Source organism: Agelaius phoeniceus, chromosome 35, assembly GCF_051311805.1.
Source record: "Agelaius phoeniceus isolate bAgePho1 chromosome 35, bAgePho1.hap1, whole genome shotgun sequence".
Taxonomy (NCBI): Eukaryota; Metazoa; Chordata; class Aves; order Passeriformes; family Icteridae; genus Agelaius; species Agelaius phoeniceus.
This window is the reverse complement of record NC_135299.1, coordinates 2,893,993-2,906,897: the sequence shown is the minus strand read 5'-3', so window position 1 is coordinate 2,906,897 and position 12,905 is coordinate 2,893,993. Positions and strand designations below refer to the sequence as shown.

General features: G+C 50.7%; 2 protein-coding genes across 2 annotated transcripts in view; one reads left to right on the top strand and one right to left on the bottom strand.

Moving 5' to 3' along the window:
- The first annotated feature begins 719 nt into the window (after window positions 1-719).
- On the top strand, window positions 720-2,761 carry LOC129130560 (pro-glucagon-like). The gene is made up of 3 exons (XM_054649064.1): window positions 720-814; window positions 1,934-2,080; window positions 2,752-2,761. The coding sequence occupies exons 1-3, from the start codon at window positions 720-722 to the stop codon at window positions 2,759-2,761; spliced, it is 252 nt and encodes an 83-aa protein (XP_054505039.1).
- A 1,628-nt stretch (window positions 2,762-4,389) lies between these two features.
- SLC4A8 (solute carrier family 4 member 8) overlaps window positions 4,390-12,905 on the bottom strand; it is a 31,614-nt gene continuing 23,098 nt past the window's right edge. The window contains exons 20-25 of the mRNA XM_054649134.2: window positions 12,325-12,393; window positions 10,284-10,457; window positions 9,173-9,310; window positions 8,059-8,156; window positions 7,517-7,620; window positions 4,390-6,604 (exon numbers count right to left, since the gene is read on the bottom strand). Coding sequence (XP_054505109.2) covers window positions 7,533-7,620; window positions 8,059-8,156; window positions 9,173-9,310; window positions 10,284-10,457; window positions 12,325-12,393 — 567 coding nt within the window. The 3' untranslated portion in view covers window positions 4,390-6,604; window positions 7,517-7,532. The remainder of the gene's footprint in view (window positions 6,605-7,516; window positions 7,621-8,058; window positions 8,157-9,172; window positions 9,311-10,283; window positions 10,458-12,324; window positions 12,394-12,905) is intronic.

Genomic DNA, 12,905 nt, shown 5'->3' with positions numbered 1-12,905 from the left:
CAGTTGGAAAATCCACCAGTAACAACATTGTCTGCAGCAGCCCCACTCCAGAAAAGCTGTAATGATTCACAGTGACCCATCTGAGGAAAAGCAGGATACCTGTGACCCACCTGTCAGCTCTGGGCATCCTCCAGATGAGTTTAAAAGCACCAGGGAGGAGAAGAGTTCAGCCAGAACCGGCTCGAAGGAGGAAAATCAGATCTGGTGTGGAGGGAGCAGCTCAGTCCCCAAGGTAGGTGCCTCTCCCTCCCTCTGTTCTCCCAATCTCCAAAAGAATCTAACCAGGTGAAGAAAGCATTTGGTGATGGGCAACAGAAGTCTGGGTTTTGGCAAATAAAGGGTGGGAGGTGGCATTTTATTCCTGCAGAATTTCTGAGGTGTCCAGCAAAAATAAGGAATGTAAAATACGAATAAACCTGCTCATCAGGAATGCGCTTTTCCAAGCAGTGGGGAAGTTCTCCAGCACTGTGGTGATAATTCCAGGATAGAAATGTCACCCCCAGACAGAAAAGGGAGGTTTGGGATAAAGCTCATTGCCAATTTTATCCTTGGGTGCTGTTCTGCGTGCCATGTGCCCAAGGGAAGGGTGAGGGTGGGTTTGTCACACACACCCACCCCAATCCTGCCCACACCCCGGGCAGGGGCTGGGTGGGATCAGGGCTTGGGGTGGGAATTGCAGCCAGGAGATTCCCTGGGTTTCTGCCTCCCCAGGAGCCCAGATGGTGCAGTGGCTGTACCTGTCCGGGCTGGTGCTCGCCGTGCTCATCCCAGCCGGAGGGCAGGTGGCTCCCAAGGACCTGCAGGAGCTGTCCAGGTACGGGGCTGGGTGGAGCAGGGCTGTGGCAGCAACTCAGCCCTCTCCACTCCTGGGGCTGTCCCAGCTCTCCCTGCTCCAGTTTATTTTGTATGGATCCCGTTTATGTATCCATCTTGTATGTTCCCATTTATTTTGTATGGATCCCGTTTATGTATCCATCTTGTATGTTCCCATTTCTTTTGTATGGAAGCCGTTTATGTATCCATCTTGTATGTTCCCATTTATTTTGTATGGAACCCGTTTATGTATCCATCTTGTATCTTCCCATGTATTTTGTATGGAACCCGTTTATGTATCCATCTTGTATGTTCCCATTTATTTTGTATGGATCCAAACAAATTCCCTCCCGGCTCCCAGAGCTCCTGGGCTAAGCCTGGATGTCTCATGGGGATCCAGAACTGCAGCCCCTCACGGGGCCATCATTTCACCCCCAAATCCCCAAAATCACAGGGAACATCCCCAGTTTCAGGTCTGGACTGGGGCAGCCACACCAGGCTGGGATCTCGAGTGGGATCTGCCTGCCTGAGGAGCTGCAGCAGGAATTTCACACGGCAGTTCCTGGCAGGGACATTCCCTGTAGGGAATCCCAGGATTTCCTGCCTGGGTCAGAGCAGAGACACCCTGCCCCAGGCCAGCCAGGCTGGGCTGAGCCCCTTTTGTGCTGGTGCTCCCGTGGCACCTGTCCTGTGGGAACCCTCTGTGGTGAATCCCAAAGTCGCCCTGGAGCTGCAGAGGATGGTGCAAACCTCGGAGCAGCCCCACGTTCCTGCTCTGATGGGGGAAGCAGGGACCAGGGTGGAGGTTGGGATCCACCAGCAGGAAAGAGGGGGATGATTTGGGACAGGACACTGGATGTGTTTATTGGATGCCAGGAATCCATGCCAGGCTTGGCAAACCTCCAGAAACTGAAACAAGAATTGTGCGTTTGATTTGTAGGAATCATATTAAATATTGCAGATTTATTCCTCTGCCCTATTCCATCTTTTCTGGGGGGGTGATCCTCACAGGGACAGGGTTTGGAGGGCACAGCCCCACCCTGGCCATCCCCTGGGGCAGGATCCTGCTGGGCTGTCCATTCAACCCCATTTTCCTCCCTTCCCCTCCCACCCTGAGCAGATGGAAGCTGTTGGGACCCCAGAACTCCCAGAGCTTCCTGTCCCACATCAAGCGACACTCGGAGGGGACCTTCACGAGCGACTTCACGCGGTACCTGGACAGGATGAAGGCCAAGGACTTCGTGCATTGGCTCATCAACACAAAGAGGTGCTGGGAGCAGGGAGAGGGGTGGGATTGTGCTGGGAAACAACCACCCACCTCCCCAGTCCTGATCCTCATGGAGAGCGTGAGAGGGAACTGGAGCAGTGCCAGGACACAGGGAATGGATGGGATGGGAAGGAATTCCTCCCTGTGAGGGTGGGGAGGGCTGGAATGGATTTCCCAGAGCAGCTGTGGCTGCCCCTGCATCCCTGGAAGTGCCCAGGGCCAGGTTGGAGCACCCTGGCACAGTGGAAGGTGTCCTCCCATGGCAGTGGGTGGGGTGGGATGAGCTTTGAGGTCCCTCCCAACCCAAACCATTCCGTGATTCCATGAAATCCATGGATCTGGTGCCAAGGCAGGGTTGGACTCCCTTTTCCTGCTGCCCAACAGCTCCCAGAGATCCTCTGGTTTCTTGTAATAAGGTCAGGAAAATTGAGGCATTTGTGGTGTGATTGGAACTCTGGGACGGGAAGGGGCTGTTTCATCCTCCCCGTGATTTGTCCTCACATTTTCCTCCTCATTCCAGCCTTACCCTCCTGGGATCACTGACATTTCTGTTCCAGCCATTCCCAAGGGGCAGCTCCTCCCTGAGTGAGGGAACCCTCCCTGCCCATTCCCAGCTCCTGATTTTAGCAGGAGTTTCCACCCCCTGAAGCTCTTTGGGGTTTGTTTTTAAGGTACAATTAACAGCAAATCCAGGCAGCAGCTTTCCAGCCACATCCACGTGAGAAGGCTGGGCCTCTCCTCGCCTGCCAGGATCAGGAGCTCCACAGAAGGATTCACCCATCACCTGCAGCTCCTGGATCCAGCCCTGGGTCCCTGGGAGCTCCACAGAAGGATTCACCATCACCTGCAGCTCCTGGATCCAGCCCTGGGTCCCTGGGAGCTCCATGGAAGGATTCACCCATCACCCATAGATCCCAGACCCAGCCTGTGGTTCCTGGGAGCTGCAGGTGATGGGTGAATCCTTCTCCTGCTGCTGCTGGACCCAGCCCCTGGTTCCTGGGAGCTCCAGGGAAGGATTCCCAGCTCCTGGACCCAGCCCCTGGTTCCTGGGAGCTCCAGGGAAGGATTCCCAGCTCCTGAACCCAGTCCCTGGTTCCTGGGAGCTCCAGGGAAGGATTCCCAGCTCCTGGACCCAGTCCCTGGTCCCTGGGAGCTCCAGGGAAGGATTCACTGCTCCTGAACCCAGCCCCTGGTTCCTGGGAGCTCCAGGGAAGGATTCCCAGCTCCTGGACCCAGCCCCTGGTTCCTGGGAGCTCCTCCTGAGCTCTGCCCCCATGGATGAGCCGTCCCTCCAGCCTGGATTTCCCTCTGGCTTCCTTCTCCCCATGGTTTTCCCCAAATGCCAATAAAACCTTCGCTCACTCCTGCAGTTCCTGGTGTCTCCAAGCATCCCACTGGGATCCCACACAGTCCCAGGGGATTCTGAGCCTCTCACTCCCATCTTGGTGCCTCATTTTCCCTCAATTCCTCAAGTTTTGGGTTTTCTCCAGCCTTTCCAAGCATCCCACTGGGATCCCACACAGTCCCGGGGGATTCTGAGCCTCTCACTCCCATCTTGGTGTCTCATTTTCCCTCAATTCCTCAAGTTTTGGATAAAAGGGAAAACCAGGGTGTGCCCACCTGACCCCACTGACCAGGGCCAAAAGAAATTTAAGAAAAACCCTGCAGTAATTCCCTTTTTGGTGTTAAATCACTCCAATTTAATCTGGATCCAAAGAATCTCCTTGGAGTTAATTTAGTTCTAATTAATTACAAGACAAGTGGGCCCAAAAAAGGGCCAGAAAGGCATCAGAGGCAACAGCTCTGGATGGGGAATTTCACCTCTCCAGGGCATTCCTGGAGTCCCAGCACAGCCAGGGTTGGCACAGGGGACATGTGTGACACAGCTACTCCCACTGAGAAATAAATTAAATTAAATTAAAATTTTAAATATATAATTTTAAAAAAGAATAATTTTTAAAATAGAATCATTTTAAGATAAAATAATTTGGAAAAAATAAAAGTATAATAATTAGAAAATACTTTTAAAACAGAGTAGTTTAAAAATTAAATTATTTGAAAAAAAAAAGCAAAAGTAAAATAATTTTAAATTAAATAGATTTAAAATTAAAAATATATTAATATTAGAATAATATAATTCTAAAAATTAAATAAATTAATTTTTTTAATTAAAACTTCCCCCCCTTGGTTTTATTTCCAGCCCAGAGTGTTCCCAAATTCCCTTAGGATAAAATAAATAAAACTATTTCCACCTCTCAGAAAGAGAAACAACTCCAGAATTTTCACAGAGAGCACAAAAACAACACAAAGAAAGTGTCAGCACCTCGTTTATTCCCTGTTTGATTTATTCCCTGGTTACAGCCTTTGTCGTTCCCATTCCCATGGATTTCCTTTTGGGAATAGTCTGGAAGGGCCCGGGGGGGAGTGGGAGGGGATTGATGTCAGATTTCACTTTCTGGGTCATTCCAAAGATATTTTGGGTTTATCCCTAAAGCAGCTCCAGGAACCATTTCTGGAAGGTTTTCCCTCTGTGTTGTTTTCCCCTGCACAAGGAAATATCAAATCCTCCCAAAATATTCAGCCTTCCTTCCTTCCTTCCTTCCTTCCTTCCTTCCTTCCTTCCTTCCTTCCTTCCTTCCTTCCTTCCTTCCTTCCTTCCTTCCTTCCTTCCTTCCTTCCTTCCTTCCGAAGCTGAGCCCAGCCCAGAGAAAAAAAGAAAACAGGAAACCCAAACTTGTCCAAGCAGAGGATCCCACTAATCCCAACTTTCCCTTTCTCCAGAATTTACTTCATTTTTCAGCCCCCTCTCCTTCCTGAAGGCCCAAGGCAGCTTTTCCTGCTCAGCCACTGCCCACCCCAGGCTGGCAGCAGTGAAACTCCACTTCCCAAATCCCCATCCATCCAACCTGATGGAGTTTTGCCCTGCCTGGGGAGGTGGCACCTCCATCTCACAGAGCAATTCCCCACCTTCTTTTCCCCAGCCCTTGTCCTCCTGGGGTGGTTCCATGCAGGAAAAGGCTCCTGGATGGGTGGGATGAGCAGGAGTGGTGGTGCCCCTGTCCCAGCTGAATGTTCCAAGAGGCTGGAGCATGTTCCAAGCCTCCTGGGGGCTGTGGGAGCACCTTTTCCTCTGGAACGTCCTCCCTCCACAGCCCCCGGACTCAGCCACACGTCCCAGGGGGACACCAGAGCCCCCCAAACCCCCAAAGTGTGGGGAGAGCTTCAGGACCTTCACCAATTCCCAGCCTCTCCCTGTGAAACAGCAGGAAAAGGAGGAGGAAAAGGCACTTCCCACTTCCCTGCCAGCTCCAAAGAGGCTTTGCAAGGACGGGGTGAAGGAAAAACCAGAGCCCAGGGAGGTGACAGGAAGGGAAGGAACAAGGGTGGGGTTCTGGGGATGCAGAGCTCCACAGCTCACCTGGCTGCTCCCACCACCAGTGTCACTGCCATATTCTCTGAAAAATCCTTTCACCAGGATTTCTTCTCCTGGGAAGCTGAGAAGCCTCAGAGAAAAATGTAAGTAATAATTATCTGATTGCTTCTCCTGTGCTTGGCTGCTTTGGAATGTGGTCTGGACATTGTTTACCAACTGGTCGTTGTTTGATTGGTTCTGTGTGAATTGTTTTTACTTAATGACCAATCACCATCAGCTGTGTTGGACTCTGAGGAGTCAGTCACGAGCTTTCATCATCATTCTTGTTAAGCCTTCAGTCTGTATCCTCTCTCTTTCTTTAGTATAGCTCTAGTATAGCATTCTTTAATATAATATAATTACATAAAATAATACATCAGCCTTCTGAGAACATGGAGTCAGATTCTCATCTCTCACCTCATCCTGGAGACCCTCACAAACTCAACACCACCAGGGATTTTATTTTTAAGCTTCCCTTATGGTCATTTTGGAGCTGACTAAAAAGGGACATTTCTGGATTTTACTGCTCTCAGGCTGGTGGCAGAGCCCAAAAAGAACCCTCAAAAGAGATGGGAAAATGGAGCATAGGGAGCTTTTCCTTTGTGTTATCCTGAGTGCTCAGGGGTGGTTCCTCCCAATTTCTGAGATGCTCCCAAGGCTGTTCTACCATGGAGAGCACCCCTCTTGTACCAGTATGAGACAAAAGTTACCCAAAGGAGGATCCCAAACCAGCCCGAAACCCCAGCTGTGAGGAAGGAGAAGGCGCCAGATCGAGCAGGGAATGGTTTTGTACATTCAGAGTTTATATTTGGAAAAAAAAAAAAAAAAAAGAAAAAAAAAAAAAAGAGGAAGGAGAGGAAGAATTCGAGATTAAAAAAATAGAACTGATGGGAAGCGGTAGCGGTAGCGGAGCCTCCACCACTGCACAACACACGCACACGAGGACACACGAGGCTGGACAACACGGACCCCCGGGACGCAGCAGCCCGGGGAACGGGAAACTCTGCATGGCTTTGTGGGACCCCTCGGCTGGGAAACGAGCCGCTCCTCCGTGTCTGCCTTGGCACATCCCTGAGTCACACTCCTGCTCCTCGACGGCGGCGTCGAGGCGTCTAAATGTGGGCGTGGGGGGAAAAAGGGGAAATGGGGGGTGTCAGCAGTGGAAGAACCAGAATCAGAGATCTGTGGAATTGTTCAGGTTGGAAAAGGTGTTTGAGATCAACAAATCCAACTGTCAACCCACATGTTGACAACTAGCCATGAGCCCAGGTGCCACATCCAAGTTTATGGAGCTCTTCCAGGGATGATGGCTCCACCCCTGCCCTGGGCAGCTGTGTCAGCCTTTCCATAAAGGAATCTTCCCCAGCATCCAACCTGAACCTTCCCTGGTCAACTTGAGGCTGTTCCCTCTCCTCCTGTCCCTGTTCCCTGGGAGCCAAGTTCATCACCAGCCATGTCCCCAGGTGCCACATCCAAGTTCTTGGAACTCTTCCAGGGATGATGACTCCACTCCTGCCTCCACAGGCAGCTGTGTCAGGTCCTGGACAACCTTTCCATGAAGGAATCTTCCCCAGTATCCAACCTGAACTTTCCCTGGTCAACCTGTATCTGTTCCCTGCGAGCAGATACCGAATCCCCCTGGCTGTCCCCTCCTCTCAGGGAGTTGTGCAGAGCCACAAGCTTCTCCCTGAGCCCTTCTCTCCAGGCTAAGCCCCTTTCCCAGCTCCCTCAGGAGCTCTCCAGACCCTCCTCCTGCTGCTCCAGCCCTCCTCCAGCTCCACTCCTAGCTCTGGAGATGCTCCCAGCCCCTCAAAGCCTCTCAGGATGGAGGATCCCAGGATTCCAGGTGCAGCTCCCTCACTTCCCAGCAGAGAGGAGCTGGTGGCCATGGTCCTGCTGCTGGTGGCCATGGTCCTGCTGCCTGCTCCCAGGAGCGTGGCCCTTGCCCAGCAGCACTGGCCAGAGCCCAGGGGTCCATGGGCCTGTGCTGTCCCCAAAGGGCCACGCCACAGCTGAGCCTTTACCTCCTTCCTCCCGGCTTCAGAGCGTCTCTGTGTTCATGGTCAGAGCCTTCCACACCGTGGTCTTGGACATCTCATCCGAAATGTTGATCTCGGAAGGATCAGCCCTGAAAGGAATGTTCCAGATGGTTTTCCATGAGGATGGGTCTGATCCCACCAGGAGCATTGGCAGCAGCCAGAGGAACAGGAGGGCCTGGAAAACCGGAGCTCAGCTGGTGGGGATGGTTTGGCTGGATGAGGAATTTTGGGAATCAAGGCCTGGAGCTGCAGACCCACAGCTGGTGTTTCGTGTTTTCCCCTGTGACCTCTCAGGTGGGAGCACGAGGGTCTCCAGATCCCAGAAAGCCACTGGTGATGTAGTTTTGGGATAAAACAGGAATTATGCAGCCACTGTGTGGGGCCAGAGCTCTGCCATCACCTCTGAAATTGCCAGTAAATTGGGATTTTCCCACTAAGATGACTGGGGATAAATCTGCAAGTGGAGAAACCTGAGCCAGACACTTCCCACTGATCCTGCCAGGGATCCTCACCTGGGGGGTCTTTACCTGTCACTGCTGGGCTTTGGGGTGTCCACCCTGCTGGTCTTCCCCAGCTTCAGCTGAACAGAATTCGCAGCAGCTGCTTCCATCATTTTCTGGGACTCCTGAAAAGAGACGAGTCAAGTTCTCTCTCCTTGATCCAAGAGGGGAAAAATGAAATTCCAGTAAAAACCTGGCAGGCTCCCCTCTCCTCTGACCCACAGCACCTTTAGCAGCAGGTAAAGACCTTCCCCTGTGGGTGTGTTTGGGGTTAGTGACACTGCTGGGAGCAAACCCTCACAGAAATATAGTAATTATTTTTATTTTAAGGCTCATTTTAAAATTATAACCATGCCTCTGTTCCAGTGTGAAATTCTCTCAGAATTTAGGGAAAAAAGTTCAGAATGTGGGATCCAGGCTATGAGATCCGTTTGTCTCAGTTCTGATGTTCCCAACAGCTGCTGCCCAGAGGAGCTGTGGATTCCCCATCCCTTCCCCAGCCTGGCAGGGCCCAAGGCCAGGCTGGATGAGCCTGAAGCACCCTGGGATAAGTGGGAGATGTCCCTGCCCGGGGCAGGGGTGGCACTGGCTGGGCTTTAATGTCCATTCCCACCCAAGCCATTCCATGGCCCCACAACTCCATGATCTAAGGATGAGCTGTGACAGGAACAGGGAATCTCACAGCCCAGAGGAAATGCCACTGTCATATTTTCTGGAAAAATCCCCTTGCCCAGGGTTCTTCTCCTGGGAAGCTGAGAAGCCTCAGAGAAAAAGGAAAACAATATTATCTCATTTGCTTCTCCTGTGTTTTGCTGCTTTGGAATGTGGTTTGGACATTGTTTACCAACAGGTGATGATTTCATTGGTTTCATGTGAATTGTTTTTACTCATTGGCCAATCACACCCAAGCTGTGTCAGGACTCTGGAAGGAGTCATGAGATTTTCATTATTATCTTTTAGCCTTCTGTCTGTATCCTTTCTCTATTCTTTAGTGTAGCTTTAGTATAGCATTCTTTTATATAATATAGATCATAAAACAATAAATTAGCTTTCTAAGAACATGGAGTCAGATTCATTCATTCCTCCCAGTCACAGGAGACCGTGAAAATACCACGAGGAGATTCCCAGCTCCTGGCATTACCTCCTCTTCTTTGGCTTCATTTTTGGCATCGTCCAGCTTCTTCTTCTTGCTTTCTGGCATGAGGTCATCCAGGAAGCTGAGCTCCCGCTTGGAGAAGCAGAAATCCATCACTTTCCGGACAAAAACAAGAGCCAAAACCTTCAGGAAGGAAAGGGGAGATGGGTGAGGCCGGAGATGGTGCTTCCATCCCTCCAGAGCAGTGAGCACCGGGGGCAGTGAGGAGCACTGGGAGCACCAGGAACAGTGGGAATACTGGGAAAACTGGGAACATTGGGACACCGGGAACACTGGGAACACTGGGAACACTGGGACACTGGGACACTGGGAACACCAGGGACACCGAGAATACTGGGATACTGGGAACAGTGGGAACACCAGGAACACTGGGAACACCAGGGATACTGGGAATACCGGGAACACTGGGAAGAGCGGGGATACCTCGAATACTGGGAACACTGGGAACACCAGGAACACTGGGAACTTTGGGAGCACTGGGAACACTGGGAATAATGGGAATACTGGGAATAATGGAAATACTGGGAACACCAGGAACACTGGGAATACCAGGAATACTGGGAATACCAGGAACACTGGGAACACTGGGAACACCAGGAACACTGGGAATACTGGGAATACTGGGAATACCGGGAACACTGGGACCACTGGGAATAATGGGAATAATGGGAATACTGGGAATACTGGGAACACCAGGAATACTGGGAACACTGGGACATTGGGAACACCGGGAACACTGGGAATACAGGAATACTGGGAACACCGGGGACACCGGGAACATTGGGAACACTGGGAATACTGGGAACACCGGGAACACTGGGATACTGGGAAGACCAGGATCATCAGGAACACTGGGATACTGGGAATACTGGGAACACTGGGAACATCAGGGACATTGGGAACACTGGGAGCACTGGGGACACTGGGAACACTGGGAACACTGGGAACACTGGGGATACTGGGAACACCGGGAACACAGGGGATACTGAGAACACCAGGAACACTGGGAACACCAGGAACACCAGGGAACACTGGGGACAATGGAAACACTGGGAACACCGAGGATACTGGGAACACTGGGAACACCGTCCCTCACCATCATGGGGAAGATGATGGCGGCGCGGGAAGCTTTGATGGCCCAGAGCAGCACGAGGCAGAGCAGCTGGATGAGGGTGAACAGGTGCACCTTGCGCAGGGGCACGTGGCGCAGGTAGATGAAGTCGGGCTGGTGCTTGGCTGGCATCCAGAACAGCTTCAGGCGGTCGAAGAACTGCAGAGAAAAGGGAGCACTGCTGTGGGAGTGTACTTCTTGTTGAGGGAGTGAGAAAACTGTCTTTTGTTTCTTGAAAAAGAAAGAAGCTGTTCCAGATTGCAAGGCAAGATGTATTCTGTCACCATTTCTATGGCAGTTGTCTTTTGTCAAGTGGGCAGTTTTTCCTTATCTCTTCCACAATCACTCCTCCCTCGGGAGGGGACATCTGCTGATAACAGCTATTGAATGTCCCTGCATGGCTGATAAGAACTACAGCATCCCACTGGGAGATGTGAGCCCAGAGGGAAGAGCCAAGCATTCCTACCTGGATATAATCTGAGATTTCAAATATTACTACCCGGATATAATCTGGAGATTCTGGAACACCAGCACAGCTTCTCCACTGAATTTCCCAGAGGAACAGCAGCTCCATCTTCCACTGGATCTTTGGAGGAAGAATCCACCCTTTCCTACAGATCCCCCTTGCTCCAACAGAACCACCCCTGACACTGCAGGAGGGCTGCAGCCACAATTCCAATGGGACTGATACCAACACCCTGACCCACAGGGTGTCAGGTTGGCTTCTGACTCTGTCAGTGTTCTTGTGGTTTCCTGCATTGTTCATTTTATCCTTTTATTTTCTTCCCTATTAAAGAACTGTTATTTCCTGCTCCCATATTTTTTGCCCGAGAGCCCCTTAATTTAAATTTTATAGCAATTCAGAGTGGTGGGGAGGGTTTACATTCTCCATTTCAGGAGAGGCTCCTGCCTTCCTTAGCAGGCACCTGTCTTTCCAAACCAAGACAGAAGCTTAGAAATTTCTCTCTTTAATTAAGTTAAAAGACACTTCATAAGACTTAAGAGATTTCACTTCAAACTTAAGGATAGCTAATTAGACAAGAGCTAAAAAGTCTCACCTAAACAATTAACTAGAAAAAGACGTGAACAAAGAAACTAACTGCTTTCTTAAAGTGCTTTTACTAAGAGCAAGAACATCTAACTCTTAGCTCAGTTTTTCTGTTTGTTATTTTGCCTTTTATTAAACTTTTTTTTGTTTCCAACACTCCAACAGAAGCCATCCTGCTGATTTTTATGCCTCCAAAAGTAGCTAAGCTATCTTAAGTATGTTATAAGCCCCCTAGAGCACATTAGACCTCGCTCAAAGAAGTTATTCTAACACACTGCCACAGATCCTGCAGTGAGATGTGGAGATTTTGGGAGCAAGGAGAGATCCAGGATCCCCTTCTGTTCCTCCTGGGACCAGCACCTGCTTTCCCTTCACTCCATCCAAAATCCACGTGGCTTTGCCCACCAAATTCCAAATGATTCCAGGGTTTTCTCTGGTCAGCATCTCTTGGCTCAGGGAATCCCCCAGCGAGGATTCCCACCAGTGGAATTTCCTTCCCTTCACATGAATTCTGCCAATTCCCATCACCAAACACCAACCTGTCCTAAAGCCTGAAACGGAGAGTGCTGAACTGCCCCTCCCAGTGCTGAACTGGCCCTCCCAGTGCTGAACTGGCCCTCCCAGTGCTGAACTGGGCTCTCCCAGTGCTGAACTGGGCCCTCCCAGCGCTGAACTGGGTCCTCCCAGTGCTGAACTGGGTCCTCCCAGTGCTGAACTGGGCTCTCCCAGTGCTGAACTGGGCTCTCCCAGCACTGAACTGGGCCCTCCCAGTGCTGAACTGGGATCTCCCAGCGCTGAACTGGGCTCTCCCAATGCTGAACTGGCCTTCCCAGTGCTGAACTGGCCCTCCCAGCCCTAAAAACTTCCTGAGCCCACACCCATCAGTCCCTGACAAAAACCATTTGAATTTCCTGCTCTCAGAGACATTTTTCCCATCCCAAGGCCTTCAGGAGGGGAAATTCCCTGGAGCAGCCGTACCTGGATTCCTCGGAGTGAAGAGACCCCCATGTACAGAAAGACCCCATAAAGGACTGGCATTGGGATAAACTGGGGAAAAAATTGCAACAATTAATGGCTTTCAACTTCATTTGCAGCATTGCCACTCTCTCCCACCACTCCTTTCTCAGTGCTGCCCGAAGATTCCCAACTTTCCCCTGCTGGATTTTATCCAGCACAGATTTTGTTCTCTGTGTCAGGCTGATCTTTTGATTCATTCCATCAGAATAATTCTCTTTTCCAGAGAGGCTGGGAGACAAAGAGGGGATTTCATCCATCAGTGTGGAGAGCTTTGTGGATAATTGGCTAGCTGAGAAAGGCCACTTCGATGTGATACCGTTGGATAAGGATAGGGGAAACAAGCTGGGGATTAAGTAACCAGTGTCCAATCACTGACAGAGGTCATGGTGACCTTCGCTGAAACAGGAAGATGGGGGAGAAAATCGCTTGCCAGAAAATGAAGATAGCCTAGGTAGAGAAGCTATAAGAATGTAAACATAGAAACAAAATAATCATTAGAGCATAGAAGTAGGTGTGGTTGATCTAAGTGTGCTTTAACCAAT